Genomic DNA, 26,796 nt, shown 5'->3' with positions numbered 1-26,796 from the left:
TACTGCCAGCGCCAGCTTTCCCCTCATTGGCACTCGCTGTCCAATCCTGGCGGCGTATCGATCGTTGAATCAGAATGCAGTTGTAAAAGACGCGACTTTTGAGCAATTCTCTGACGTTGAGTGGATGTAGAGAAGCGAATCTAAAGGAATATTCTCGACTTCCTTACGTGTGGCCAGACCATTGTCAACACCACTTTCACGCCACATGAAGTCGTTTTGCAGACGGATACTCACATTGCAAATTGGAAGTCCCATCACAATGATGCCCAGGTCGTGGACCCGATAGCGGCCCTCGAGTCTCGACCAGGCTTAATCAATAAGTTCCGCCCACATGGCACCATCTGCCTTGCCCTGTTGATTCGGCATCATTGATTCGAGCTTGGAAGCCAAGCGAGACGCATGCAACTACAGTGCCGCTCGTTCAACCGCATCCCTCAACATCTTCGAGCTGCGACTTTCCATAATCCGAAAATCATTTCACAATCACCGGTGGCAAGACTAGGTAGGATGCGCTGGCAATCGAGATCTGGCACCATCATCTGCATGCGCGCCAGGCACGCGCACGCCGTTGGTCAAGTTTCTGATGATATTATTATTCTTGTTTATCTTCATACATTCTGCGTACTGTCAAAGGACCATTGCCGCCTCGTTGTCGCCAGGTGAACGCCCTTCCCAAAGATGATGTTCATGTCGCTTGCCAGGACACCGGCAATACCTAGTCGTACCGTACTGCCATGCATGTGCCGCGCTACCATTCCGCAGCAGCTACAGTCACCGATAGCCTCCCTAGGTAACCACACAGTCTTGCGATTTAGTGAGTCGGCTGGGCAATCGTGCCGTAACCGTGGCCGCCGCTCTGCACGTTGTCGCTGTAGACACCCGGCGCGCGTCCAGTAATGATACGGCCCTCCCTCGCCTGCTCCTTGCGGTCGTAGTATACGTATTCGAGGTAAAATGCGTGGATGTGACCGGGGATGTAACCCAGGAGTGTCAGGCAGATGTTGACGAGGAGGTCTATGGAACTGGTCAGCGCTATCTCCAACTGGCCACCGCCTTGCAAGAGACGTGGACTTTGGACAACTTACCCATGCCACAGCCAGCGACTGCGTAGACACCGACGGGCGGCACTGTAGTATATGTTAGCATTGCTCCTAGCTTATCCGCACAACCAACGTTGCGTCGCCGCGACATACCCAGAATGGTGATGAGGATGAGAAAGACGGCGGAAATGGCACCCATTTTGTTTGTCTGATGTTTTCCTAGTGAAAGCGATAGTCTTCGAGGATGATGCTTGGTGCGTCGATGGGACTGGACGAATGTTCTGATTCAGTTGCGTGCACGTAAGGGTATCAAGAAGTATCAGTGTGCGTGAGGTTGTTGTTGATTTGGCAAAACAAGTCGACGTCAACCTCAGCCGAGGCGAGGAGAACCTTAAATGCCCCAGCCTGGGTCAGGCACAACCTGGCGTGCCTGGCAAGGCGGCGGCGCGGCGAACGGCCAAAAGTTGCCGTGCTCTCGCCTGCCTTGTCTTGCTTTGCGAGAGGTAACAGGTTGCGCGTCCGCCCTGACGCCTCCCCCTCGACCTACGTAACCTGAGCAGCCAATGTCAATGAGCGAAGCCCTTCGTGACGTGGAATGGGTGGCCAGTACATGACGTAACCGGCACGTGCCGTTTCACTGCCGGCCGCCCAGGCCTTTGGGTTCCTGGACCGACGTATCTTGCTTGATTACAGTCTGATCCATATTTGGCAGATTTGTCGGAAATTCGGCGAAGCAATGTTATTCTAGAATTTCAAGCCATCACAGAGAAGGGTACGGTGACAGCCATGGCCCGTAGAGCTGAGAATCATGGCGATCATTGGGACGCCCCAATGAGACGCAGTGTGCCTTGAACCAACAAGGCTTCCGGCTTGCTGCCGGCCACAGATGGTGCGTGCCTGAGACATGCATCTCTCCAACTCCCCAACCGGAACCAATCATGCAACAAACAGAGTGAACCCCCGGAACACCTCTAGGCGTACCTAAAGAAGGTGCCTCCAAACGAAGGATAATGGCCAAGACGGCTTTCAAAGCTGGTGTTGATGCATGTCATCCCACTGGAAGATCAACAAAACCGTACAATTCTCTGTAGCCTGTAGCCAGAGCTAAGCGGCCCTCTAAAGGCCTGATATTGCCCTCCGGCCCGTTGTTTCGTTGAGATGTCAAAGGCTATCATAGCCGTGACAGATAGACGCCGGTCTGTTTCAATGGCGACCGATGTTATGTCGAGCAGCAAAGTCTCGCATTCAGAAGCTCCACCTGATCTCCAGCCAGGGTCCAAGCTTCTCCCGAAGCATCCACGTGCTTCGTCTAGAACGTCGAAAGTTAGGTGAAGAAGAAGTTTTGGCAAAGAACCATAACGGAATTGGCTAACAAGCGCTGAGTTGCGGAGATTTTGTACCTGAGTTGTGGTATATAAAGACTAGCCACCCAGTGAATGCAAATATCGTTACGGCCCGAGCAGGGACCAGCATCGCGGTGTTGTTCCGCGACGTGCTCTTGAAACGGAGGCCGCGTAGCTGCTCGCTCGCCTCCAGATGACATAACCACGCGAAGCTTGCGGACGATATTGGATGAATTTTACACATTTTGAATTCCCATCGGAGATTCGAAATGCCGTCTAACAAATGAGACTCATCTCGGCTGAGGCGCATCGAGAATAGCATACGACCGAGTTGAAACTGCTTGGGACGTTGGGCGTGACTCTGATTTAGGCTGTCAGTTGGCATAGTCGAAAACACAGCCGCAACGCAACTTGGATCGACAAGGCAATACGAATGCCGATCAAGCCACCGACAGACCTGGCGATATTACCTCCATCTACCGGTAGGTGAAGCAAGGCAGAGTCCGAGGACACCGAGACCGACTCGATTGATTAATATGGCTCGACTCAAGAGACCTCACGCTGCCGTGCATGTAGGCGTACTGTATAGAGTAACAGAACCGGTGCCGAAGAGTTGCGGTCATAGCCGGGGGCCTGATTTCCTTCGACAGGCAAGGGCTGGCGCTAGCTCCAAGGGCCCATCCGTGGCAGATGGGGGCCGATGGTAATGGTGCGAACTAAGACACTTCTTCCGACCTTCTCGAAGCTTGAGCCCTGCGAAGTGTATTGAATAAGGGGGGTCTGAGCCGTTGGACCCGCGGATTGGTCCAAAACTAAGCCCCGTCCGCTAACCCAGACAGACTTGTTAAACTGCCTCAAGAAGCAAACTCATCAGCCGGTCACGGTAGGCAACGTACAGTGTTGTTTACGCCGCCATCGACCGCGGAGACGTGTGTGGATGCTCTCCTCTCCATCGGAATCGAGCCGTGATGTCGATGCTACTTGCAAGGCGTTGGGGAACGGCTACCCGAAGTAGCGACAGGGTAGGCCTAGACGATACATCATTGTGGGCTGATACCATGGGCGCCAGGTGACGCTTCGCGCGTGCCGGCAAGTGAGGTATGGCCGTGTGGAGCCATTTAACGTTCGCTTTGCTGCTACAACGGGGGCTAACTGCAAAGCTGTTGGATCCTTCAGAAGGAATTTTGTGTATGCCGGCTGGTAACATGCTAGGTCCATGGACGTCTATGCCTTCTTGAAAGTCCCAGAACCGTTGACCAAGCTCGCGAAAACCTAGCTGAATCTCTCCACGTGGTGGACAGGGAGGTGTCGCTCAGTGGGCAATCTGGGTGCGTGCTATCACAACTGTCTGTACTCAGAGACAGTTTCCCCCTAGGTGCTCCGACACGCACTCAAACGGGCAAGCTCCCTGAACTTGTCTTGAACAGACAGTTTGCGGCTCGCTGTTTGCCCTGGGACAGTAGTACTTGGCTGTGGAACGAGGCACCTCTTCAACGCTCATGTTGACTGACTGGTCCTCTCCAAAGCTCGATGCTCAACGGCCAGTTGGCGACTTGTCATGGTGGGCTGCTTGGGGAGTGGAAGTCGACAAAAGTCGACAATGTATAGTGTGTGAGCGCAGCTTTCAGGCAGAGTAACAAGGGTGGGGAGGCATCCGGAGACTGAAGTCGACAGGAACTTAGGGCACGGCAGCAAAGTACCCCGTTATCGAAGAGCAGATTGTGCATAGGGGCGAGCCAACACGCCTCTGTTCTCGTTCCCCGTAGTCATCAATGTGCCGCTTTATAGACTGTGCTTGTTAGGTATGGATCGCTCATGGCAATGATCCTCTGAATTGGTCGGTCAATCCATCAGCATGTGTTGATATGCTCAGAACCCAAAACAGGAATTCCTTCGTCGCGGAGTTAAGTGTGTGACAAAGCCGCATAGGCGCAACCCCGGAGAACAATAGAGGTCGATACACGACTGGGACGCAGTGTGCCGCTTGTAGTTGCAGTACCAACTACCTTGGTCCCCGACGAGGGCGATGCCGCGAGGGACGTGAGTGACGGGTTCGTGCTGGACGGAGAAGACGCGAAGGGGAGAAGAAGGGGCCCTGCTGATAGGGAAGATCCAAGCATCCGGCGACGGCGGCAAGGAGCCGGTATGCAAGAGAGCGTGGCTATGTCCAAGGGTTCCCTCCCGAGGGAACGTGGAAAAGGCGCCGTGGTCGAAGAGTGGACTTTTGAGCCCTGCCGTGCATAAAATGTGGTGGTTTCTGCAGCCTAGCAGCAGGTTATAGTCACCGCCGGCGGCCCCCCAGCGTCTACAACTTCTTGTCGAGCGCCAATGGACAGTTGACCATTGGATGATTCATGGACTTTGTTCAAAGGGGGTGAGAGTTGCAGCAGTGGTGGGAAGAGAGCCTACGAAAAGGTAAGCAAGCTGAAGCTGTCTCCGACGTCTTGTAGACCCATATCCCCGGGAATCGAAGCCAACCTCCCGTGGCCTGCGTGTGTGTTTTGTCCAACAAATATGAGGCGAGCGGTATGACGAGTGGGTTTTTGGATGCACATTCCGTTCTTTAGCACGGATGGAATTTCATTCGCGACCCCATTTTCCCACGTTGGGTCAAGCGATGGGACGCTGATGTGGCCCTTCCCTTGCCGTACTGCTGCTCTCTGAGGTACCTGAGGTACCTTACTCGGTAGAATCTGCTTGGGTTCCCTCCGCCGTGGTTCATTGCGCGCACATGGCAGCCCAGGCAGGAAGGCCAGATGCAACGAGCACGGCCGCAGTCTCCGGCACAGCACTGACGCCGCTCCCAAGTGCGACAGGGGAAAGGTACCTAAAGCAAAGGCTCCAGCAGATGTGCTTCGGCACCTCGGATCTGTTGGCGCTTGGGTTCCTACTAAGGGGACATTCCATTGAGTTAGGGGACTCGAGAAGTTGGGGCGGGTTATGCAGTTGACGAAGCTCGTGGGGTCCTAGACCGAGACTATTAGCTCGCAGAAAGCAAAGGCAAGGCAGGTTGATGAGACGAGACATCGCGGGGAACACGATCTACCTTAGCACGGATTGTCATGTGCAGCCGTCTGCTCGGAGGTACCTCATCTCTCTTTTTTCCTGTGAAAGTCATGATCGCGGGAGCCGTCCCTGCAGTGTACAGGCGCAGTTTTGAGAAAGCACATGGCTTTGGTCGCCGACGAGGAGCAGCACTAGGGCTGCCGGCCTTATGCAGTAGCCCTTATGGTTCTCTTCGTTCTCCAAGCTTGAGTATCGTTTGCTCAACTCGAGCCGAGACAACAAAGTCGAGGTTGACACTCGAGGAGGCCCATACACACGAACCATGGTGATGGAGGAGAAAACTGAGCGAGGGATCTCAGGGTGCCTGCCGGAGAGAATTCGTGGTTAGCTTGCATTCTCTCCACAAGCAACCGCAATGGCTGCGTATGATGTATGATTCGAGACTTTTCCAACGTTCATCTTCATGGCCATCTCATGATGGAAAGTGCTAAACACCTCGCATTGCTGTCGCAACCTAAGCTCAAGGCAAGGAAGGTAAGGTACCTTACCTCCACGTCGCCTTACCGTGTTACCAGGGGTGCCTCCACCCGTCGTATCAAAATTGCAAGCCCGGCAACTTGTGTATGTCATGTACCTGACTGAACCAAGCCTCCCCCCCGTTGCCGTACGGTACTGCTCTGGGTGTTGGGTGCTGTTGCTGCAGCTGCACATGGACCAATTGCGCCCACCAAACACGCCCTCGATTGTTGGACAGCATCTTGTTTTGTTCCTGCCGGTCGTCGTCTCTTGTTACTCGTTGATGTTGCCATGTACTTGTGTAGAAAGGCAACGCAAGACAGGTAAGAAAGACCAATTGTGGGAAGTACTGCCTAGGCTAAAGGCAAGGTCAGCGGTACCTGCCTCACTGTCTACTGTGTAGAAATAGGTATACCTGTGGATGCACAAGTCTCCGTAAGGTACGAATACTCACGTACCGTCGTAAACACCGGGCTTTTTGCAATCCTCTTTTTTTGGGAGTCGTTCCCCAGGAGCAAAAGAGACAGTGGAGGAGGTACTTTCGCTCGCACTGCACGCACCATGCAAAGCTAGGTACCCTACCTGACGGAGCATTTTCCCAAGTCCCACGCCAACACCAATTTTCTTCTCCTGCGTCTACGGTCGACTTCCCTCCTACCTTCCCATCACCTTTCCCTCTTTTCGGTTCCTTCCTCCTTGCCCCTACCGAAACCTCCCACCTCTCCTCCTCCTCCTCTCCTTCCCCGAGTTGCTGCGAGGACAAAAGGTATTTCGACACGAGGACCGGTCAATTTCCTCCTCGTCTCCTTTTCTGCCCTTGCCTGCTTGTTGCCGCAACTTCCGCTTCGGTCTTTTTTGCTGTGCACTTCACTTTGCTCGGCACCTCTCCTGAAGCTTGAACCGGGAATCACTCCCGTCCCCTCCCCCCGAGCATCCGTCTTTTGTTCGAGTCAACCACACACCTACAGCTACTCGCCTGCTGTGTGGGAAACAATTGTTTGGAGCATCGGCTTGCTTTCTCCCAGGCATCGCCTTAGCCATTATCCTTACCGTGCAGCCTTTCGTCATCGGCCACGTTGTCGCCTTCCTGCCAAAATGTCTGGTTCCCAAGCTGGTAACCAGCTCAACATCGATCGCTATGTCGTGATCCACGTCGCAACCACCTGCGATGAGCATGGAGTCTACGTCACCAAGGACTCGGCCGAGGTTATTGAGCTCGGCTGGATTCTTCTCGACGCCAAGTCTCTGGAGGAGGTGAGTTGGCATCATCCATCCCCAGCTTTTTTTTTTTGCGGGCTATCCCTCTTCGCTTCTTCAACCCAGAGCTGACCGAGCTTGTCTCTAGATCACCCGCGAGAGCGTTCTTGTCAAACCCATCAACACTCCGATCACACCCCTGTGCAGTAAGTAGTCACACCAGGCTTGAGACCTCAATTCCCTTCCCGTCACGCCATGTGACGCCTGTTTGAGGCGCGAGCAACGTTGTCGTGAAAAAAAATCCCTAGCTGACCTCGGCATTTTTCTCTTCCTCTAGCGAGCTTGACGACCCTGACCTGGGAACATGTCCGTAACGCTGGTACCTTCCGCGATGCCATTAACCGATTCGACACCTTTGCCAACGAACACTTGACTTCGCAAAACCTCGATTTCGTCTTCGTTACCCTCGATGCTTGGGACCTTCGCGTCCAGCTGCCCCGAGAGGCCCGTGACAAGGCTGTCGTTCTGCCCCCGTACCTTCAGCACTCCCGCACGTTCGATTTGCGAACCGAATATCAGAGATGGCAGCAACACCACCCCGAATCGTTGCCTTTTGGGCCCTCAATGCTGTCCAATATCTGTGCCGCCTTGGAGGTGGAGCCGGTCCAGTCCAGTGCTCCAATCAAGCACAACCTGCCTTTCCACCTTCAGGCGCTGGCTCCTGCGTCTCCTCGCCGCGCCATGGAGGAGGCCGTCACTCTCGCCCGCGTTCTGCGAGGCCTCATTCGCAAGTCGCAGCCTTCCCATGAGCACCCCGACGTCTTGACGAGACCAATGGATGCTCGCGCCGATGTGCGGGCTTTCTTGTCGGAGCGCAGCAAGGTTCTCCACATGTCTGGCCTGCCCCACGATACCACTCAATCCGAGCTGGAGAGCTGGTTCACTCAGTTTGGCGGTCGTCCCATTGCGTTCTGGACCCTCCGTACCCCTGAGCAGCACAAGCCCACCGGCAGCGGCTTCGCCGTGTTTTCTTCCCATGAGGAGGTGAGTCAGCCATTTCTTCATTGTACCCTGCACACTGTCTATTGTGTCTATCAAGGACCTACGTGTGGCGTTCTTAGCTGGACACTGTCACCAGAAGTGGCATTTTTGAGGTATCCTGCTGACATCCTTCGTAGGCCGCTGAGAGTCTGTGCATGAACGGTCGTGCCCTTAATGAGAAGGCGATCGAAGTGTCTCCGTCTTCCAGCCGTGTCCTGGACCGCGCCGCTGAGATCCTCACCCCCTTCCCGCCCAGCAAGAACCGCCCTCGCCCTGGCGACTGGACTTGCCCTTCATGTGGCTTCTCGAACTTCCAGCGGCGAACTGCGTGTTTCCGCTGCTCATTCCCGGCTGTGAGTGCCGGACCCACCGGCGACATGGGCTACGGCTACGGATACGGACCACCGGCCATGATGCCCCCTCCTCAGCACCACCACGGACACATGGGTCACGGTGGTGGTCGCATGGGCGGCAGCGGCGTTGTGCCGTTCCGCGCGGGAGATTGGAAGTGTGGCAATGAGGTCTGCGGTTACCACAACTTTGCTAAGAACGTATGCTGTCTGCGATGCGGCGCCAGCCGTGCTGGTGCCGCCGTCGTCGCTGACTCTGGTGGCTACCCTTCCCCCATGGACCCTCCCTCCAACTACAGCATGAGCCAGGGCTCCATGAGCGGCACGCCCGGACCTGGCCCCTTTGCCTCGGCCGGTGGTAACTTCGCCTCTCAGGGCGGCGGCTACGGTGGCGGTCAGCACTTCGGTGGCCCGCCCAGCACCTATGCTCTTCCCTCGGGCATTGGTGGCGGAGCTGCTCCCTACCCCTCCTCCCTCAACACGCATGGTTTCGGACCGGCCCCTGGATCCCACTCCGCCGGCCCCTTTGACAGCCGCGCTGCCGAGGCTGCCTTCCAGTCGGCCTCCAACGGCCCCGCATCCGCCGGCCCTTCGAACAACTTTTACTCGCAAAACGAAAACGACCCCTTTGCGTTCCTTTCCAGCGGCATTGGCGGTTTGTCCGTCAGCGGCGGCGATGCCCGCCAGAACGGAGGAGCTGCGCCTCCGAGCAAGTCTCCTGCTTAAATAACCACTTGGCTACAAACACGGGGATCTAGGCGAGCTACATCAGCCACCTTGGATCTTTTTTTTTGAGGGCCTACTTATTTCTGCGGAAACGAGCTTCGGAAACAAGACGAACATAGAGCATTGACCATTGGCAAATACCTTCAGGACTTACGCTTGCTTTCAACGGAAGGGGGTGTCTAGGTTTTGGAAGATCACTTGGAAGGAGGTTGGCTGTCGGTATACCAAGGGATGCGGGAAAAAAAGTTTGCTAGGCTGGAAAGACAAAAAGAGTGTTACACTACCGGAACGGACGGACACCACTGTTGGAATTGCTTTCTCCCTGACAAGCGTCAGTATAAAAGGGCTGGCTAGTTAAGGATTGTTGATTACGGCCGACCTTGCCTTTGGTTGGACGTTGCGGTTGCGGTACGGTCGGATTTTGGGCGGTCCAAAGGGGAGTGCATAGCGAAGGGAGTGTAACGGGTATACCTGGCCTTCATTGTGTGTGAGACGTGTTGATTTTTCAATATTTCTAGTTATTTTTTCCCAGTCTAAAAGTCATCATCATCGTGTCTGGTTTTCTCTTCTCTTTCGACATTTTCCACCATTTTCTGTCTCGTTCCACCTGGCCTTTCTTGCCCCTTTTCCCCTCCTCAACATCATCATATCCATTTCCAGATTGGCTTGGCATGTACACCCTTTTCCACCTCTCTCTCTCTTCTCGACACTAAAAACAACATATGGTTTTGTTCCTATACGGCGGAAATGGGCGGCAGCGTCTGGGAGTCGGGGAGTGAAACAGGGTCCAGGGCAGGCTGGCTGGCTTTGGCTTTGAAATAATCTTTGCTCATCTTTCTGAAAAAATGCGAATATTGTCTTGTTTATTGCTGTTGCTGTTGCTATTGCGTCAAAGGCATAAATGGCGATTCCTATTTGACCCTGTGTTTTGTTGCTTGCTATGTTGAAGAGATGGGTGGCGAGAGAGAAAGACAAAAGTATACTGACTTTTGCGGTTTTCGATTTTAATGCATGTGTTTACCTATGCTGTCTTGATATGTTTTCGGTGATAGAAGGGAGAAAAAGAGAAGAAAAGCTCAGCATGGTGTTCTGGCGCCTGCCTCTCTGGCCCGACTTGAAGTTTGTCACAGTTTCTCATAATTGAAGTCTTTCTGCTCTCCGACTGCTCAACCGACCTTGTGAACACTCTCTACCCAAATGATGATTGTACTGCAACTCGCACTTTGCCGGTTGAAATTAGCTTCCTCGCTGATGCCCTTACGAAGTCCCATGGTTCCAGAATGTATATGTCACGTAGGCACGGCGGCACAGAGGATATTCGATGCTACGTTGACAGTTGAAACGTTGAAAGGACAGCATGTTGGGAATCCGAAGTTATCTCCACAAATGACCACAGACGCCAAAAAAGACAAAAACGAAATGGTAAAAGTGCCATCCTCCGAGTTAGTCGCCGCCATTTTAGTTCTCCCCGTCCACCTTGGCCAACTCTAGTTGCGGCGAGCCAGCTAATAAAGCTACTTATAAGTATTCTTGAGACTCCACCTTGCCTATCGGTCAATCTCGTCAAGCGGCAAGTCGCCGTCGTCCCTGCCGACAATGGAGTCGGCGACCTTCCAGATCTGAAGTAGGTTGTCCTCGGCGGCACTGCAAACGAGCCAGGGTTCGTTGGGGTTCCAGCTGAAGTCTGCCAGGTGGTTGGTGTGTCCGCCGTGCATGAAGAGACTGTCCTAGTGTAAGCAGCTGAATGGTCCCTTGGGTAGGAGTAAAACTTACAGTTCTGGGGGTCCATCCTCCTGGTCGTCAGGCATCTGCTCCTCCCCAACGCGGGAGAGGTCCCAGAAGATGACTCTTCTATCGTAAGAGCCACTGCCGAGGATGCCGGCCTCCTGAGGGTGCCATGAGAGAGAAGTTACTGCGTCGTTGTGTCCCTCAAGCGTGTGAACCTTCTCCTTGACATTACGAAGATCCCAGATGCCCAGGGTCTTGTCGGCTGATGCCGTGGCAACGAGCACTTCGGATGTGGGGTTGAACGCGAGGGCGTTGATGGCATCCAGATGACCGCGCTTGGCGGTCACTGCAGCGCGGGTTGTATCGGCTTGTCGCACGTCAATAATTTGCATGGTCAGGTCGTCAGAGACCGTTCCGATGAAGCTCTTGGCGATGGGGTGGTATTGAACATCGTTCACAATCTGAGTGTGGTGTGTGTACTTGCGGTGGGGCTTCAGAATGTTGCTACCGCTTTGGAGGTTCTTGAGGTCCCTGTTGAAGACTGGGTTAGACTGGCGATGAATTTGGGGGACACGGCGAGACAAACCAGAGGCAGACGGTGCGATCTTCACTACCGGACGCAAGGCAGCCTTCCTCATGGGGGTTCCAGGCCAGGCCAAATCCTTCCTGCTTGTGGCCGATAAGCTCGATCTGAGCATTGACCTTGCCGGTGGGCTGCAGGCTGTGCTTTGTGCGATCGAAGACAAGGACCTTGCCGTCGACGCAGAGAGTCGCAATAATATCGGGGTTCTGAGGCTGGTAACGCGCCTTGTTGATCTCGCCGGGGTGGTCAATCTTCTGCACAATGTTGAACTCGACGGCGGTCGATTGCCCATTTGATGACTTGGCGTGACCTCCAATTTCTCCAGTCTCCTCATTGTAGTCTTCGGGGTTCGGGGCCACAGACTTGGGGATCTTGACTTCGGCGATCTGGACGTGGTTCGGGAGGCCCTCGGATGTGTGTGTTCCCAGAAGCAGTCTGTGGATTCGGTAGTTCTTGTCTTCAGGCTCCTTGACGTCAGGGAACCATTGGGTAGTGAGTGTAGGCCATTCGAGAGCGGTGCTGTCACATATTTAGTTACAATGGAGTTGCGACTTGTCAGCTTGCCGTACCTGAGAATCATGTCGTAGAGAAAGGGGCTGTTCTTCTTCCACGTCTTGTACTCTAAAGCCTGTTTAGCAAAATTTCATTCGAAGCCCCGAGTCTCCTGTAAACCTACCTTCATTGATGAGACGCTGCTCCTGATCTTCGTCCTCCTCTTGGATCATGTCGACTAGCAGAGAGGTCAGCCTGTCGTTTCAATTGGAGCTCGTCTGTGAAGCTTACCGTCGACATCGTCAACGACTTGTGCGGGCGCCATTGTGTAAAGTCGCGAAACTAAAGTAGAACCGCTCTATCGTGAGATCGCGAAAGGACGGTCGGTGGGCTTATTGGATGTGTTAAGCTACGCAGCGCAATGGTCGGAAAGTTCTTCTTGCTGGCGCAAACGACGGTCGGGTGGAGGTTGACGCGAGGTGGAGGTTCTGAAAGAAGACGCGCAGCGCGTAGATTGAAATTTGGCTGCATAGGTACTTAGCCTGAGCAAGCAAGGGCCAGGAAGGCTGGGAGACGCCTGCTACGCCAGGACGCAACGGGCATGGGCTCAACCGAACATGCTCCCCACACATTTCGGCGCGAAAAGCATCAGCCTCAGCTCCCCGGCCGAGGCGGGGCAATAGCTGTGGCGCAGTCCTACATTGTAGGCCCTGAGGCCAGTCCACCTCACCTAGAACATGCCCCAGAGTTCCGGCGCTTGTAGAAGGCGAAGAGTCATACCGTCAGGGCCAGGAACACTGATGAGCCGCTGTAGCCACTAGCGCCACTGGATTCTCCCACCTAGCCCCGCCACCGCCCAACACCTAGCTGGAGGCGGTGGTTCCTGCCCTGCATCATCCAATATCGATTGCGCCCATATCAGCCAGCATCCGGCGTCAAGTCCATCTGTCCAGCTTCATCTGCGCAACCAAAGATTCCACGTTCACGACCTCTCAACCCTTCCCCCCCTTCACACAGCTCGACAGACCGAGTTCCCTGTTCACCTGGCAGAATCGAAGACAAGTCTGGCTACTCGAATAGCCGACTGTTGATTATTCTTTCACTTGTTCATTTACTCTTTTCTTTTTCCGCGTCGCAACCAGCTTGCGACAGGCTCACCTGGACCTCCTGTGTCAGGACCTCCTTCGTGTTTAGAAGAAATACAAAATCCCAACAGCCCCGTTGCATCGCATCGAGACGGACCGATACAGACTTGTTGTTGTCTGTTGAATCCATTGCTTCGCTACAGAACTCGACCAATAGTTGCGCTTAGCTCAAGCGCGCCACCATCACCACATCATGGGGTTCGTCGAGCTTCAACTTCCATCCTTAGGCTAGTTTGCTAACCCCGTCACCCGCAGTGTTCCCAAATTCTTCAGATGGCTCTCGGAGCGTTATCCAGCCATCTCTCAGCTTATTGCTGAAAACCGCATTCCCGAGTTCGACTGTCTTTATGTTCGCCTCCCCTACCACGTTTTGGAATACAGTAGCTAATCTTTTGGGTAGCTCGACATGAACGGTATCATCCACAATTGCACGCACAAGGATTCGGGCGAAGATACGACATTCCGTCTTACCGAGGAGGAGATGTTTATACGCATCTTCAATTACATTGAGCACTTGTTTGGAAAGATCAAGCCGAAGCAGCTTTTCTTCATGGCCATCGACGGTGTTGCGCCGAGAGCCAAGATGAACCAGCAGCGTGCTAGACGTTTCCGAACCGCCCTCGACAACGAAAAGGCCCGTGACAAGGCGATTGCCGAAGGTGTCGAGATGCCCAAGGAGCCTCCTTTCGACAGCAACTGTATCACGCCTGGTACTGAGTTCATGGCCAAGTTGACGCAGCAGCTCAAGTACTTTGTCAACAAGAAGGTGTCCGAGGATGCCGACTGGCAGGGCTGCGAGATTGTCCTGTCTGGCCACGAGACCCCTGGTGAAGGCGAGCACAAGATCATGGAATACATCAGAAACGCCAAGGCGCAACCTGACTACGATCCTAATGTGCGCCACTGCTTGTACGGTCTCGATGCCGATCTCATCATGCTGGGTCTTCTTAGCCACGACCCCCATTTCTGTCTTCTCCGAGAGGAAGTCACCTTTGGCCGCGCGAGTAAGGCTAAGAGCAAGGAGCTGGAGCATCAGAACTTCTATCTGTTGCATCTTTGCATAGTCCGAGAATATCTCGAGTTGGAATTCCAGGAACTCAAAGAGCCTGGACGGCTGAGTTTCCCCTTCGATTTGGAGCGAGTCATCGATGACTTCATCCTCATGGCTTTCTTTGTCGGAAACGATTTCCTTCCTAACCTCCCCCGCCTTCACATCAACGAAGGTGCTCTTGCGGCCATGTTCCGCATCTACAAGTCTGTGCTTCCGCAGGGACAAGGCTACATCAACGAGGGTGGTGTCATCAAGCTTGATCGTCTTCAGATTTTGTTGAATGAGCTTGCCAAGGATGAAACCAACCAGTTCGAGGACGATATCAGCGATGAGAAATGGTATCAGTCCAAGAAGCTTGCTGAGTCCAACGGTGGCGAGAGCCGCAAGCCCAAGGGCAAGGGCCTTGTTCTGACCTCTTCTCAGAGAGATCTGTGGAAGCAGCAGATCAGACCCTATGTTAACAAGCCTTCAGCCGAACCCCTGGATCTCGGAACTGGTTTGAACGCTGCCGATCGCAAGTTTGTTCAAGATCTTGCAGATTCCCTCCACATCGAGTGGAACACCAAGGAGGATGATGAGGGCCATCGCCATCTCCTCTTGTCGTTCCCCGCGGGTGCGGAAAACATCAACGACGAGGAAGAGGAGGGCACCCTTGCGCTCTACCGAGTTATGCGCAACTACGACAAGGCCACTGTTGTCGATGTCACTGGCGAGGATGCTCAGAAGCAGTACAAGGAACTTTATGAGCAGAAGTACCAGGGTTGGAAGACCAAGTACTACCTGCAGAAGTTCCCCGAATGGGAGCCTGAGAAGTACGAAACCGAGCTCACAAAACTTTGTGAGAACTACGTGCAAGGTCTCCAATGGGTCTTGTACTACTACTACCAGGGAATCGCCTCGTGGCCCTGGTACTACCAGTACCACTACTCTCCTTTGACCTCAGGTACGTCAGATCTTACACTGATTGTTGAATTTCGCTAACAATGACCACAGATGTTGTCAAGGGTCTTGGAGCTGACCTCAATTTCAAGTTGGGCCAGCCTTTCAGACCATTCGAGCAGCTCATGGGTGTCTTGCCCGACCGAAGCAAGTCCATTGTTCCGGATATCTACTGGGATCTCATGACCAACCCAAACTCGCCCATCTACGATTTCTACCCCAGAGACTTTGAGCTCGACATGAACGGAAAGCGCATGGAGTGGGAGGCTGTTGTGAAGATTCCCTTCATTGACGAAAAGCGTCTGCTCAGTGCGATGGAGCCCAAGAACAAGCTCCTCAGCAAGGACCAGAAGGACAGAAACGGCTTCGGGGTCGCTCTCAAGTTCACCTACAACCCCGATGTCAACATCACCTACCCTTCCTCTCTGGTTGGCGTTTTCCCCGACATCACCCCTTGCCACTGTGTGGAGAACATTTTTGAGCTCCCCAACACCGAGGGCCTCAAGTTCCTCAACGGCCTTACCGATGGTGCCAAAATCAACATTGAGGCACTGGCAGGATTCCCAACACTGCACACGCTGCCTTACACGGCGTCGCTGATTGAGGGCTTTGGTGTCAACGTATTCCAGGCAGACAGCAAAAACCCCAGTCAGATCGTCACTCTGACCGAGTCGGAGGTTAGGACGAGAGCGCAGGTGGCTGCAGGAAAGCTAGGCAAACGATGCTTCGTCGGATACCCCTTCTTGCAGGAGGCCAAGGTCGTCAAGGTCACCGACGAGCTGTTCGACTACGAGCTCGACCAAAACGGCTCAGTCGTCCAGACGCATCTTGGTCCCAAAGAAATGCACTTCTTCGCCAAGGAGTCCCGCTACATTGAGGACTGGCACTCCAAGCGCCTGGGCATCGTCATTGGCGATGTTGAGTCTCTGGTGCATGTCCATATGCTCAAGGGACTGATCAAGACCGAGGAGGGTGCCTTGATCAAGGAATACGACTTGAACCCCAGCATGAGAAGCGTCTATGCTTCTCAGACCATTGTTGACGAAGTCGTCAACGAGGACCAGCGCTTCATCGAGAAGGCTGCTGTCCCTATTGAGGAGGAGTACCCCGTCGGTACCCAGGCTTTCTTCCTGGGCGAGTATAACTATGGACGGGCTCTCGAGGTCACCGGCCACGCCAACAACAAGGCCAACATCCGAGTTCTCGTCCTCAAGAACAAGGAACCCGAGTTCGCTAAGCCCATCATCCAAGAAATGAAGCGCCAGAACCGATACACTCCCTCATACGCCGTCGCAAAGATGCTCGGCCTCCACCCTTTGATTCTGAGCAAGATCCTGTCTTCCTACCAAGTTAACACCGTTGGTGGTCTCCGTGTCAACCTCGGTCTCAACCTAAAGTTTGATGCGAAGAAGCAGAAGGTGCTTGGCTACTCGCAAAAGTCAGAGTCTGGATGGGAGTTCAGCAACGCCGCCATCGAGCTTTTGGCCAGGTACATTGCTGCCTTCCCTGATTTCTTCGCCGCGATTCAGCAGAACCCTCAGGCTAGTGACGTGAGCGACACCGACCTCTGGAAGGATCCCAAGGTGGGATCTCAGCGAGTGAAGGAAATCGGAGCTTGGCTCAAGGAGGCGCAGACCCGCAACTTTGAGAGAGTGCCCTTGGAGGCCGAGCAGCTCGACTCGGTTGTGGTCATGAAGCTTGCCGAGGCCGGTGCGCAGGCCTTTACCCAATCTCACGAGGTCGAGGTCAAGAACATGAAGGGTGTTCCTCGCTCGGCTATCATGAAGCCTAGTGATGCTGAGCTGTTCTTGAGCGGCCAGAAGTTCGCCCTTGGCGATCGTGTTAGCTTCCTGTCTTCTTCTGGTAAGGTGCCTCTCGGCAGCCGTGGAACTGTTGTCGGCCTCAGCCGCACTGCCAACAACCTGCTCTTGGATGTTGTCTGGGACTTGACCTTCATGAGTGGCACGACTTTGGGTGAAAGAGCCCCGCCTTTCCGCGGTATGACAGTCGCTTCCTCCTCGGTGCTCAACACCACCTTCAAGCAGGTTGTCTCCGGCTCAAAGGCTGGAATGCAGCGTAAGCCTGCCCCGGCCCCTGCCTCGCTTACCACTGCCGCCACGGGCGTTCCTCAGTACAGGGATGCGCCTGCCCCGGACCGTGGCGCTTGGCGTGGTGGTGCCAACGGCGGCCAGGGCCAGCCTGGCCGCGGCCGTGGTCGTGGAGGCGGCCCCAACTTGCTCCACAGCACCCTTGTGTACAGACCTCATCCCAACGGTCAACACGGCGGGGAGGAGAACCACGAAGCCAACGGTCAAGGCCAGCGCGGCGGAGGTTTCCGAGGCAGAGGACGCGGCCGCGGAGGCCCCATCCAGAACCCTGGCTACTCCGGTCTCCACGAACAGCCGGCCCAGCAGCCCATGTACGGCAACGTGCCGCCCCCAGCCAACCTCGACGCTCGTGGCAGAGGCCGAGGACGCGGTGGACGCGGTGGACGCGGCCGAGGAGGAGCCCGTGGCCGCGGTGCTGCAAACGGGCAGACTAATGGAGCGACTCCCGACGCCGCCCAATCCTAAAGATACATCGTGTGCTTACATTTCTATGGTCTTTCTTGGTTCAGCAGATACCCCTTGAAGAAGCGATTTGGTTTCTGATAGATGGCAATGGTTTCCAAAAGTCTATGGAGTATAGAAATGGCATTTACATTGGGCTTGGGGGTGCATGGCGACGGGTCTTTGTCTATATTGGCCAATGTCCGATTTGGGAGATGGTTAGTCTAGAATAGTCCAGACGGTCAGCCGTCGTAGATAGAATCTGGAAATCAATGCATCAAGCTGCGCCATCACATGAGAAGGAAACCGCCGTATGTGACAAGACAGTTTAACATGGCATTTCCAGCTCGAAATTGTATTCAATCACGCAAAAGTTCAATCTACGTTCAAGGCTTCTTCTCCTTGACCTTGAGAGCAGGAAGCTTGAAGACCTTGCTAACACCACCCTTGAGTGCCTTCCAGCCGCCAATATCAATGTTCTGATTCCACGTCAAGATGCCCACCCACGGTTGAACGTTGTAGTGCAGCTTCAGGACGACCTTGTCGGCTTCCGCGATCTTGCTCGAGGGATGCGTGATTTGGTACTTTGGCTTCTGGTTCTTGATGTGGAGTTTGCCGCTGCGAAATTTGGTCAGCATTCTGATACGGCCTGCTATGAAACTTGAGGTCCAAAGTCTTACCGGTTGGGGTCGATGCTCTTGCCCTCGGCGCTCTTCCTCAGCTTGCGCATGGCGGCGGGGCCGATATTGGCGAGGTGGTCGGAGCTGGGAGCGGTGATGATCTGGTCCCAGATGACGGCCTGATTTGTGGCGTTTGTGCCGGCGGACTTCTTTGAGCTATCGGGCCATTCTGCCGTGACGTAGACGAAGACCTGCTTGGTGTTCCAGGTGAAGAGCTCCGAGAGGTCGGCGTCGAGGGAGAACTTGATGATGGCGTACTCCTCCTTCTTGGAGGAGTAGTAGTGGGGGCGTCCCTTCACGACCTGGACATTTGTGGTCTTTAGGGAGCCTACGGAAGGTGCGCGCGGGGTGATGAGGTCGGAGGCGGCGATGAAGGCGGCGACGAAGAAGGCTACCGTCGTGAAGAAGCCAAAGGTGTTTTGGGCGCGGGTTAGGGTGTTGTACATTTTGACGAGACCTGGCCACCCTGTTGGGGCGTGAGGTGGGCTACCTGTTGTCTGGTCGAAAAGAAAGAATAAGGCGCTTGTCAGCAGCTGGATTGCATGAAGGGAAAGTAGGAAGAAAAAAGGGAACTGAAGCTTTTGTTCGCGATCAGATGCGACGTGGGAGGCCACGTTTGGGGGAACAAGCTTCAGCCTTGCGGACCTGGAGATGTGGCTTTAGCGCGCCATTGGTTGGAGCTCCAGCTTGTGACGGGAGGTCCCCTTAGAGGTACCTGGGTACGTCGTCCCCAGCTGGAGCTAAGGAACCTACCGAACCGGTGGTGTGGTCTGTGGGGCCGTAAACGGCTCTTGCCGGTGGGTACTTTACGGGCCCAGCATGAGAGGTGAATGGCATTAAGATGCATTCCACCTCGGGTTTCTTGAAGCAGCGGATGCTCTTCATCGGATCCTTGTCCATCTGCGTTCACCTTTATACCACATGTAGAGTATGCAGCTAGACTTCCCTGATTCCAGTCTTCATGGTCACCATGTACTCCGTAGTAGGTCGCTGTAATGGCAGAGGATGGGAGGAAAGAGACACGGTACTTTGCTCTGGTTATCTCCTTCCATGTACGTATCCATGTCCCGCTTTGCACATCTGAAGTGCCTCACCTTGTCAACGTGGTAGTTCCTCTTCTCTTCTAACATCACCACTTGCAGTGCTCTCTTGCAACTAAGTCAGGCTGGGCCAAGAGCAGAAGCTTCCGCATTTAATCCATTGCAACTGGCTCAATTCCGAACTCTGCTTCTTATGCTTCCTCCCCTCTCACCACGTAGTCCCCAGCCTTCTTTTCTTCTCGTCCTTTTCTCGATACCTCGACGTACAGCGATGCAACATGGCACCCAAGAGAAAACCAGACATCCGACTTGGAGGTGAGAATCAGGTATGTCATTGTCCCTCTCAGGGCACCTATCTTATTGGTGTAGACCCGTGGCCACGCTCCTTTCGTTTCTTCTCGGCTTAAGCGGCGGGGATGGTGGGGGAACGCTTCCATTCGAGAAGGCAAGTGCCTCCTGGCGGAAGTCGCGCTCCGGCGCGCTGGGTTTAATGGAGTGGATCCCGTCAGAGCTGCCCACGTCGCGCACAGCACAGGCCCCAGGCCACGATGAGACTTCCGGGTTGCAAATCCGCTTAGTTCCAGCGCGTGTCAGCGGGTACCACTGCACCTTTTTTCTGGTCTCCAGCGTCCCCTCGGTGCCACCGAAATTTTGAGGTGAACCCCGTGGATGCAGGGCCAGCCTCTGCCTCTGGACCCCACTGCTAACCGCACTTTCACGACCGAAGCAGGAGCGTGTGATCCCTCCTTCACATTCATATTCTAGAGTCGCGAGATCTCCCTGCGATGAAACGTCACAAACGGGCGCATCTCTGTCTTTGTCCGACTTTCCTGCGCCCTCTTCGACCGACCGATACGCCTCGAGCCCATACCCCACGACTAAGGCCCACCGCAGAACGCAGCGAGGACGGAGCTCTGGAGAAGACTGCGCATGCGGCAGAAGGGGCGATTGAGACTGAGGAAAGAGGCAAGCAGGCCGGCTCGCAGGTCACACATGTCTGTTCCAGCCGGAACATTTCCATGAAGAAGAAACGGCAAACGTAAGCCGCTACGCAAAGCACACTTTGTACCAAGATTCGAACTAACATGGGGTTTGGATACCAGGCCCGAGGAGCTTCTACAACGATTCTACGACAGTGCCTGTCACTCGTTTCCCACTTACGGGTATGCCTCGATCCGAAACATACAGCAGCAAAGAGAGACTGCTGACAATCACTCTTGCAGGACCTCGAAAGACGGAGTTCCCGTTCCGGATCCAATGGTGAGTCTGCCCTACAAGCAGACTAGCAGTCGGGACTGACGATGGCACAGAATTCAAGAACCAGACTGGCGTTGACTGGCGGCAAGCCTCCTGCTTTCAATAATCTCAGCAAAGACTCCAGCAAGCGATCAATCGCCGAACCCCCGAGAGTAGCCAAACGTCAAAAGGTACAACCCGAGACTACACCAAGAGATGTCCCAGTACACGCCACCCTTACAACACAGACGTTCGCTCCGCCTGTGGCATCCTCGTCGCTCTCACCGCAAATGCCCGCATTGGTCGACTTGACGCATTCGCAGCGGTCGGTGGACGGGGATGCGGCTAGCAACCGCAGCACACACTCGGTAAACTCGACTGCGAGCGGAAGCGAATTCAGAAACGTGGAAAAAGCGCACAGCGGTTCCAGTAGGGGCGGTAGGAGATCTGGCAATCGCCCTCGTCCCCGAGGACTGCGAGTCAGAGACTCAAAGAAGCCCGAGGGCTATGACTGGGATGGCGAGGATGAGATCGTCCAAGACCAGCCAACACAGAATAGGCGGGCTCGTGGAGATTCGACAGAAGCCCCCAGAAAAAAGGCTTTCCGTCAACCCCCGAGACGCGGTCAAGATGATATACAAGAGGTTTCGGAGGACGACGAACTCGCTTTCCAGACCGGGCGTAGTCGTCGAGCGGGAGACGACATCTCGGATGATGATGGAAAGTCACCAGACGCCGCCAACACAAAACGGAAGCGAGGAGACATGGCCACGGTGAAATTCGAAAAGTCACAACCGGTTAAATCGCAGCCAGTCATATCGCAGCGGGGCATTTTCCAGGACTTTACCCTCAAAGTTGTTCGTGCCGTGTCAGGGAAGGACACCTTCGAGGCCAAGAAGCCAGAGGAATGTGTTCTCCTGAAGCTGGACGAGCACTTCAGGAGCCTCATCGCTTTCGATCAGGCAGGCAAGCCTTTTTCGGAGAGAGGGTGGCTGGATGTCAAGTTGATGTTCTGTACTAAAATATTTTACAGCATCACGGGCACCCCGTTCGCGGTAATTTGGAGATCTTCTTTTTCAAACGTAGGAGGCTTACTGGTGCTCGGCTTTGCTGGACCAGGAGATGCCCACCGCCTTGGGGACTGGGCTGAAGCCAGGGTAAAAGCCTTCGTTACACAGAAGGTCGACTGTTCCCCCAAGGACAGGTATGTATTCCGGCGGGTCGCTCTCAATCTCAAAGTGCTAACAAAAAGCTAGCGAGTATCTCCAGAAGATCTATGAAAAGCAAAAAGCGATTGCGGAGAAGTGGGAGGACAAAAAAGACTCTCTGCCGGATGATATCAAGCTCCTGGAACACAAAGAGGCGATCAAGGCCAAATCCGATACGATATCAGTACCGTGGACTCAGTCGAAAACCAGTCCTCCAAGCAATCCACCACTTCGCGGTAGTATGAAGGCCGAAGACTCATCGCGTTCGTCGAAGCCCGAGATTACGCCGTCACGTTCTTCAAAACCCGACACTACAACGTCTTCCTACTTCGCTCCCATCAGCCATGACACCGGGACTGAGTCTCGACAGGCCAAGGAATCGCCCAGGGAAGCAAGGAGCACCGCCAGACGAGTCCAGGAATCTCCTCTTGGCATGCCCAAACGCAAATCCCCAAGCCCCGTCTCGTGGATACAGCAAAACCCTGATTGGGACAAGATATGGAACGAGAAGCCGCTTATTTTCCCAGCTACGGGAAAGAACAGAGCGTCAGTCTACCGTGATGATATTTCGCGCCTGGAAGAAGGAGAATACCTGAACGACAATCTCATTGGTTTCTACCTGCGGCATCTTCAAGTTCACCTGGAAAAGGAGAACCAAAAACTATCCGACCGTATCTACATTATGAACACTTACTTCTATCCCAAACTGACTGACACCAAGGCGGGCCGGGGGATCAACTACGAAGGCGTCAAATCCTGGACTGCAAAGGTCGACCTTTTCGCCTATGACTACATCGTGGTGCCCGTCAATGAAAGTGCTCACTGGTATCTGGCAATCATCTGCCATCCATCCAAGCTGCTCAAGACAGATGACGGTGAACCCGAAGTCAAAGATGGCAAATCTCTGGATGAGCTCAAAGAGGAATTGAAGGAAACCCCAGAAGAGAAGCCCGTAGGACTCTCGTCGGAGGAAGGCATAGTTTCTACTGTTGGCGAGCAAGTCGAACTGATGAGTCTGGAAGAGAGCCAACCTGGGAAAGAAGAGAAGAAGGAAGAGCCAAGGCCCGGAAAGAAAGACAAGGGACCGTCTACGAAGCAACGTCAAGTACGCAAAAGCACGGGAATCGCTTTTCGGAAGCAGGATCCCAAAGAAGCCAGAGTCATCACTCTTGACTCTCTAGGCGTCGGGCACTCCCCTACTTGCGGCAACCTGAAGGCCTACCTCGTCCAAGAAGCCAAAGATAAGCGCAACATGGAAATCGAACCACCTGGTACCTTTGGATTGACGGCAAAGAAAATCCCTGAGCAAGAGGATCACGCAAGTTGCGGCGCATTTCTCCTGGGCTACATGCGTGAGTTCCTGAAGGACCCCGACGGCGTGGTCGCCAAAATAGTTCGTAAAGAGCGGCTAGATTGGGGCATCACATCCCCCGCGATGCGAAGCGAACTCCGCACCATCATTATCGAACAGAGGAAACTACAGAATGCCACCTTGGCGGCAGAGAGGAAAGCTAAGCGCATGTCTACTGGACAGCCTACCCCCGGCAAGCTGTCGGAAGAGCGTCAAGAGAGCGAGCTTGCGCCCCCGAGAACTCCTCAGCCAGCGGCTGACGTGCCAAAGAATCCGTCATCCACTGTCAAAGGGTCTCCGCCAATAGGTCTGCCTCCCAACAACCGCATCAGCCCGCCGGCGAAAATCGAGGGAGGCGCCGCAACCTCTCTCTCTGGAGAACCCGATTCTTCGAACCTGGGTAAACCTATCACTACTGGGATCGAAGAAGTCTCGGACATTGCTCAACCCGTTGGTTTCGAGGAAGGCCCGAGGATGGAGAACACGCCGCGGGTCGAGCCCGATGCACAGCATATCGAAGCTTGTGAACCTGGCCCGGCAGTCGCGCGCTCTGTATTACCTGGCAACACCATTCTTCCGACCAACGAGCAATGCGACGTGATGCGAACTCTCGTGGACAGTTTCGAGCCGCCAGCGACGCCGATTCGGGAGGCATCGCGCAGTGGCAACTCAACTGGAGGTCGGCTCAGAACCAGTCCTCGTTTTTCAAGAACCAAGCCGGTCGAGGTGGACGAGAACCAAATGCTTCCCGCACTGGAATCGACGCCGGCCCAGCCTTCCGATCAAGTGTCACCAGGTTCTCGAAGTTCAAAGAAGAAACCGGGCAACAGTCACAAGATGTTACAGCCACTTGCGTCTTCACCAGCCCAGTCTGCCGAGCAAAGAAACGCAGCTATCCGGGGTTCTAAGAGGAAACTCAGTGTCAGTGAGGAAATACTACGCGACCTGTCTTCTCCACCGCCCAAGGCCGCTCGCAAGGATGAAAAGCCTGAGTCCCAACCTCAGAAGGGTGACTCGCCGAGTCAACAACTGCTCGGCGAATTGCAATCTTCCGGCGAGTCGATGCCAGGGCAGAGCCTCACATCCGGAAGGGATGCTAGAATGCAAGAGAGCATCATTATCGAAGACGCGGAAGCTCCAAAGACGTCGCCTCGGACGTTGACAAACACTATCACGCAGAAGAGTTCTTACTTTGAGGTCAAGTCGCCGCCTCGGTCTGCTAAAAAGAGGAAGCAGCCCTCTCCGCAAGACCAGCGAGCAAGGAATAGGGCGATACCGAGCATCGAGCGGGACGCCGAGAGCTCATTCAACAAAATCCAGGGGCCTGCGAACGGCTCTGAGACGGTGGATCTTACCGTGAACTGATCAGGAACCGAATCATGATACCCCGTTAAGTGACGATTGAGGAGAGGCGGAGACAATGAGGCGGTTGGACCTGTCGTGGAGGTTGGCAGAGGAGAGATACAGCGTTCGTTTTCCTGGACTGGTTGGCGCGAAGGCGTTTGTCCAAATAGTGTGTAATGGCGTAGCTATACCCCCATACCCATAGAACGTTGCATGGCGTCCCAAGCACATCAAAGAGATAAGACAATTTTTTCTCGAAGAGTGGCTGCAATTTTTTACGTCGCTTTGACAGAGAGTAGAGGCTCATCTCGTAGTTCGTACATTGTGGTACAAGATCCTCTATAAGTAAGTGCTTTTTTCCCCAAACGCCCCTCTCCTAAAGGGAACATCTCTATATGCTTTTCTTTACTCGCTTCCCGAATCCGATGCATCATTATGGTTACCGTTGACTTCCGGCTTTTTCAACACCTTTGGCACCTCAAACACGTATCCTCCGTTCTTGGCGGTGCCCTTGCGCATCTGCCACCTGCCCAGCCTATGCTCTTTGCCTACTGCTGCTACGACACAGATGCCGTCCTGCCCGCGCTCTCCGCGTTCAAAGATGGCAATGTCGTTGATCACGCCCTTCAAGCCGCCAGCGGCACCTTCTGACTTGCCCTTGGCGGCCTTTGAGGCCTGCTGCTCGGCTTCTGATGTGAGGATCCCCGCCTCCTCGAGCTTCCTCTTGTCCTCGCTTAGACGCCATACCCGTATGCAGCCGTCCCAGCTGCCGCTGAGGATGACGTCCGAGTACGGGATCGACTTGAGCGCCGTGATCCACCGCGGTTGCGGCGGCGGCACGATGCTGGGATCTGGGTTGTGGTCGGCCGAGACCTCGTCCGGTCGGAGGGGCTGTTCCAGGCCGTGGGCCATGGGGAAGATGTGGAGGGGCTTCTTTTTCGTGACGCTCCAGAGGGCCAGGGAGCCGTTGTCGCTGCCGGTGACGAAGAGCTCGTCGTCGATCATGGCCACGCGGTCCATGCTGCCCTCGTGCGGGAGGGAGCGCGGATCGACGTCTGGGCGGGACTTTTTGTCCACCGCGCCGCCGCGGAAGACGAGCTGCGTCTCCTCTGCGACCTTCCACAGGCGTGCTGTCCTGTCGCGGGCGCCTACGCTCACGCAGCGCTCCTGGGCGAGGGCGTCAATGTCGACAATCTCGTCCTGGTGGCCGAATAGCGTCTCAATGTAGGCGAGCTCGTCCAGGCTCCAGACCTTAACCGTGCGGTCTTTTGAACACGAGTACAGCTGGTTTGTGCCGCGGCGGAATGCGAGGCCGGTGACGGCGTCGCGGTGGTGGGTGAAGACGCGGAGGGGCTTGAGGGTCTCGGCGTCGTAGATAATGAGCCTGCGGTCCTGGCCGCCCGTGACGACGTATTTGCCGTCGGGCGACGCCGCGACGCAGAGTATCTTTTCGACGTGGCGCTGGTACGACTTCTTCTGGGCCTGAGCCAGGTTGCCCCTCAGCCAGTTCTCGAGCTCGGGTCTCTTGCGCGGCGGCGCTGGCGGCTTCTTGGGCTTCTTCTTGGTCGTCTGCGGGAACTGGTGCTGGGGCAGGTCTTGTATCCTCCACTTGTGCAGGTACATGTCCTTGGTGGTGGTGTAGGCGTAGGGCGCGTTGACGGCGACGGAGGTGAAGGTCTCGGTGTTGTTGCGGAAGAAGGACGAGGTCGCCCGGTCAAAGGCGAGCTCGTCGACGAGGGTGCGGTAGACTTTTCCCTTGGACTCGGCCACGTCCTCTTGTAACCTCTCGTTGATCAGGTCGCGATCAATGTCGGCGGCGTCGAACCCCACCTCGTCCACCTGCTGCTTGACGTTCTCGAGGTACCGTTCGGCGAGTCTCAACCGGCGCTCGGCGGCCGTCTCGCCCGCGTTGTCTTCGTCGTCGGAAGAGGAGCCATTGTCGCTCTCCTCGTGGGCGGAAACTATGCTCTCGAGGTCAGAGTCGCTGCCCGAGATCGATTCGTCGTCGTCGTCGCGCTCATTTCGCTTCTTGGAGGCTGGTGCTGACGCTGCCGGCTTCTTGCCTTTGCTGCCGCCTTTGGCCAGTGCAGCAGATTTCGGAGGGGCTCTGTTAGACGTCTTTGAAGCGGCAATTCGCTTCTTGGGGGCTGCGGGGCCGTCTGTTCGCTTGCGTTTCTTGTTGGCGCCGGGTATCGTGAAGAAAGACGACATTGTGGGCGGTAGAGAGAGCG

At 54.9% G+C, this 26,796-nt stretch overlaps 7 protein-coding genes across 7 annotated transcripts; 3 read left to right on the top strand and 4 right to left on the bottom strand.

Annotated features, from left to right (window-relative positions):
* Positions 1 to 522: 522 nt before the first annotated feature.
* On the bottom strand, positions 523 to 1,828 carry HER10_EVM0002238 (uncharacterized protein). Its single transcript, XM_035471959.1, has 3 exons — positions 1,194 to 1,828; positions 1,086 to 1,127; positions 523 to 1,014 (listed from the first exon to the last, which is right to left on the bottom strand). The coding sequence occupies exons 1-3, from the start codon at positions 1,237 to 1,239 to the stop codon at positions 812 to 814; spliced, it is 291 nt and encodes a 96-aa protein (XP_035332255.1). The 5' UTR covers positions 1,240 to 1,828; the 3' UTR covers positions 523 to 811.
* Positions 1,829 to 6,372: 4,544 nt separating this feature from the next.
* On the top strand, positions 6,373 to 10,329 carry HER10_EVM0000695 (uncharacterized protein). Its single transcript, XM_035470465.1, has 4 exons — positions 6,373 to 7,159; positions 7,251 to 7,308; positions 7,440 to 8,146; positions 8,281 to 10,329. The coding sequence occupies exons 1-4, from the start codon at positions 7,001 to 7,003 to the stop codon at positions 9,217 to 9,219; spliced, it is 1,863 nt and encodes a 620-aa protein (XP_035332070.1). The 5' UTR covers positions 6,373 to 7,000; the 3' UTR covers positions 9,220 to 10,329.
* Positions 10,330 to 10,698: 369 nt separating this feature from the next.
* HER10_EVM0000948 (WD domain-containing protein) lies at positions 10,699 to 12,538 on the bottom strand. The gene is made up of 6 exons (XM_035470712.1): positions 12,314 to 12,538; positions 12,207 to 12,260; positions 12,100 to 12,151; positions 11,534 to 12,049; positions 10,993 to 11,478; positions 10,699 to 10,941 (listed from the first exon to the last, which is right to left on the bottom strand). The coding sequence occupies exons 1-6, from the start codon at positions 12,345 to 12,347 to the stop codon at positions 10,767 to 10,769; spliced, it is 1,317 nt and encodes a 438-aa protein (XP_035332102.1). The 5' UTR covers positions 12,348 to 12,538; the 3' UTR covers positions 10,699 to 10,766.
* A 406-nt stretch (positions 12,539 to 12,944) lies between these two features.
* Positions 12,945 to 18,075, top strand: HER10_EVM0005813 (XRN 5'-3' exonuclease). The gene is made up of 4 exons (XM_035475417.1): positions 12,945 to 13,365; positions 13,423 to 13,516; positions 13,568 to 15,161; positions 15,212 to 18,075. Exons 1-4 carry the CDS (start codon positions 13,361 to 13,363, stop codon positions 17,728 to 17,730), a joined length of 4,212 nt encoding a protein of 1,403 aa, XP_035332681.1. The 5' UTR covers positions 12,945 to 13,360; the 3' UTR covers positions 17,731 to 18,075.
* Positions 18,076 to 18,092: 17 nt separating this feature from the next.
* On the bottom strand, positions 18,093 to 19,067 carry HER10_EVM0000832 (signal peptidase subunit; the record flags this gene model as incomplete). The annotated part of the gene is made up of 2 exons (XM_035470599.1): positions 18,387 to 19,067; positions 18,093 to 18,324 (listed from the first exon to the last, which is right to left on the bottom strand). The coding sequence occupies exons 1-2, from the start codon at positions 18,830 to 18,832 to the stop codon at positions 18,093 to 18,095; spliced, it is 678 nt and encodes a 225-aa protein (XP_035332087.1). The 5' UTR covers positions 18,833 to 19,067.
* A 925-nt stretch (positions 19,068 to 19,992) lies between these two features.
* Positions 19,993 to 24,785, top strand: HER10_EVM0011568 (sentrin-specific protease). Its single transcript, XM_035480996.1, has 5 exons — positions 19,993 to 20,465; positions 20,530 to 20,589; positions 20,650 to 20,686; positions 20,737 to 21,866; positions 21,919 to 24,785. The coding sequence occupies exons 1-5, from the start codon at positions 20,212 to 20,214 to the stop codon at positions 24,584 to 24,586; spliced, it is 4,149 nt and encodes a 1,382-aa protein (XP_035333395.1). The 5' UTR covers positions 19,993 to 20,211; the 3' UTR covers positions 24,587 to 24,785.
* A 185-nt stretch (positions 24,786 to 24,970) lies between these two features.
* On the bottom strand, positions 24,971 to 26,776 carry HER10_EVM0001461 (WD repeat domain-containing protein; the record flags this gene model as incomplete). The annotated part of the gene is made up of 1 exon (XM_035471206.1): positions 24,971 to 26,776. The coding sequence occupies one exon, from the start codon at positions 26,774 to 26,776 to the stop codon at positions 24,971 to 24,973; it is 1,806 nt and encodes a 601-aa protein (XP_035332159.1).
* Positions 26,777 to 26,796: the final 20 nt, after the last annotated feature.

Source organism: Colletotrichum scovillei (genome assembly GCF_011075155.1).
Source record: "Colletotrichum scovillei strain TJNH1 chromosome Unknown Contig00006, whole genome shotgun sequence".
Classification (NCBI taxonomy): domain Eukaryota; kingdom Fungi; phylum Ascomycota; class Sordariomycetes; order Glomerellales; family Glomerellaceae; genus Colletotrichum; species Colletotrichum scovillei.
This window is presented reverse-complemented; position numbering and strand designations above follow the sequence as displayed.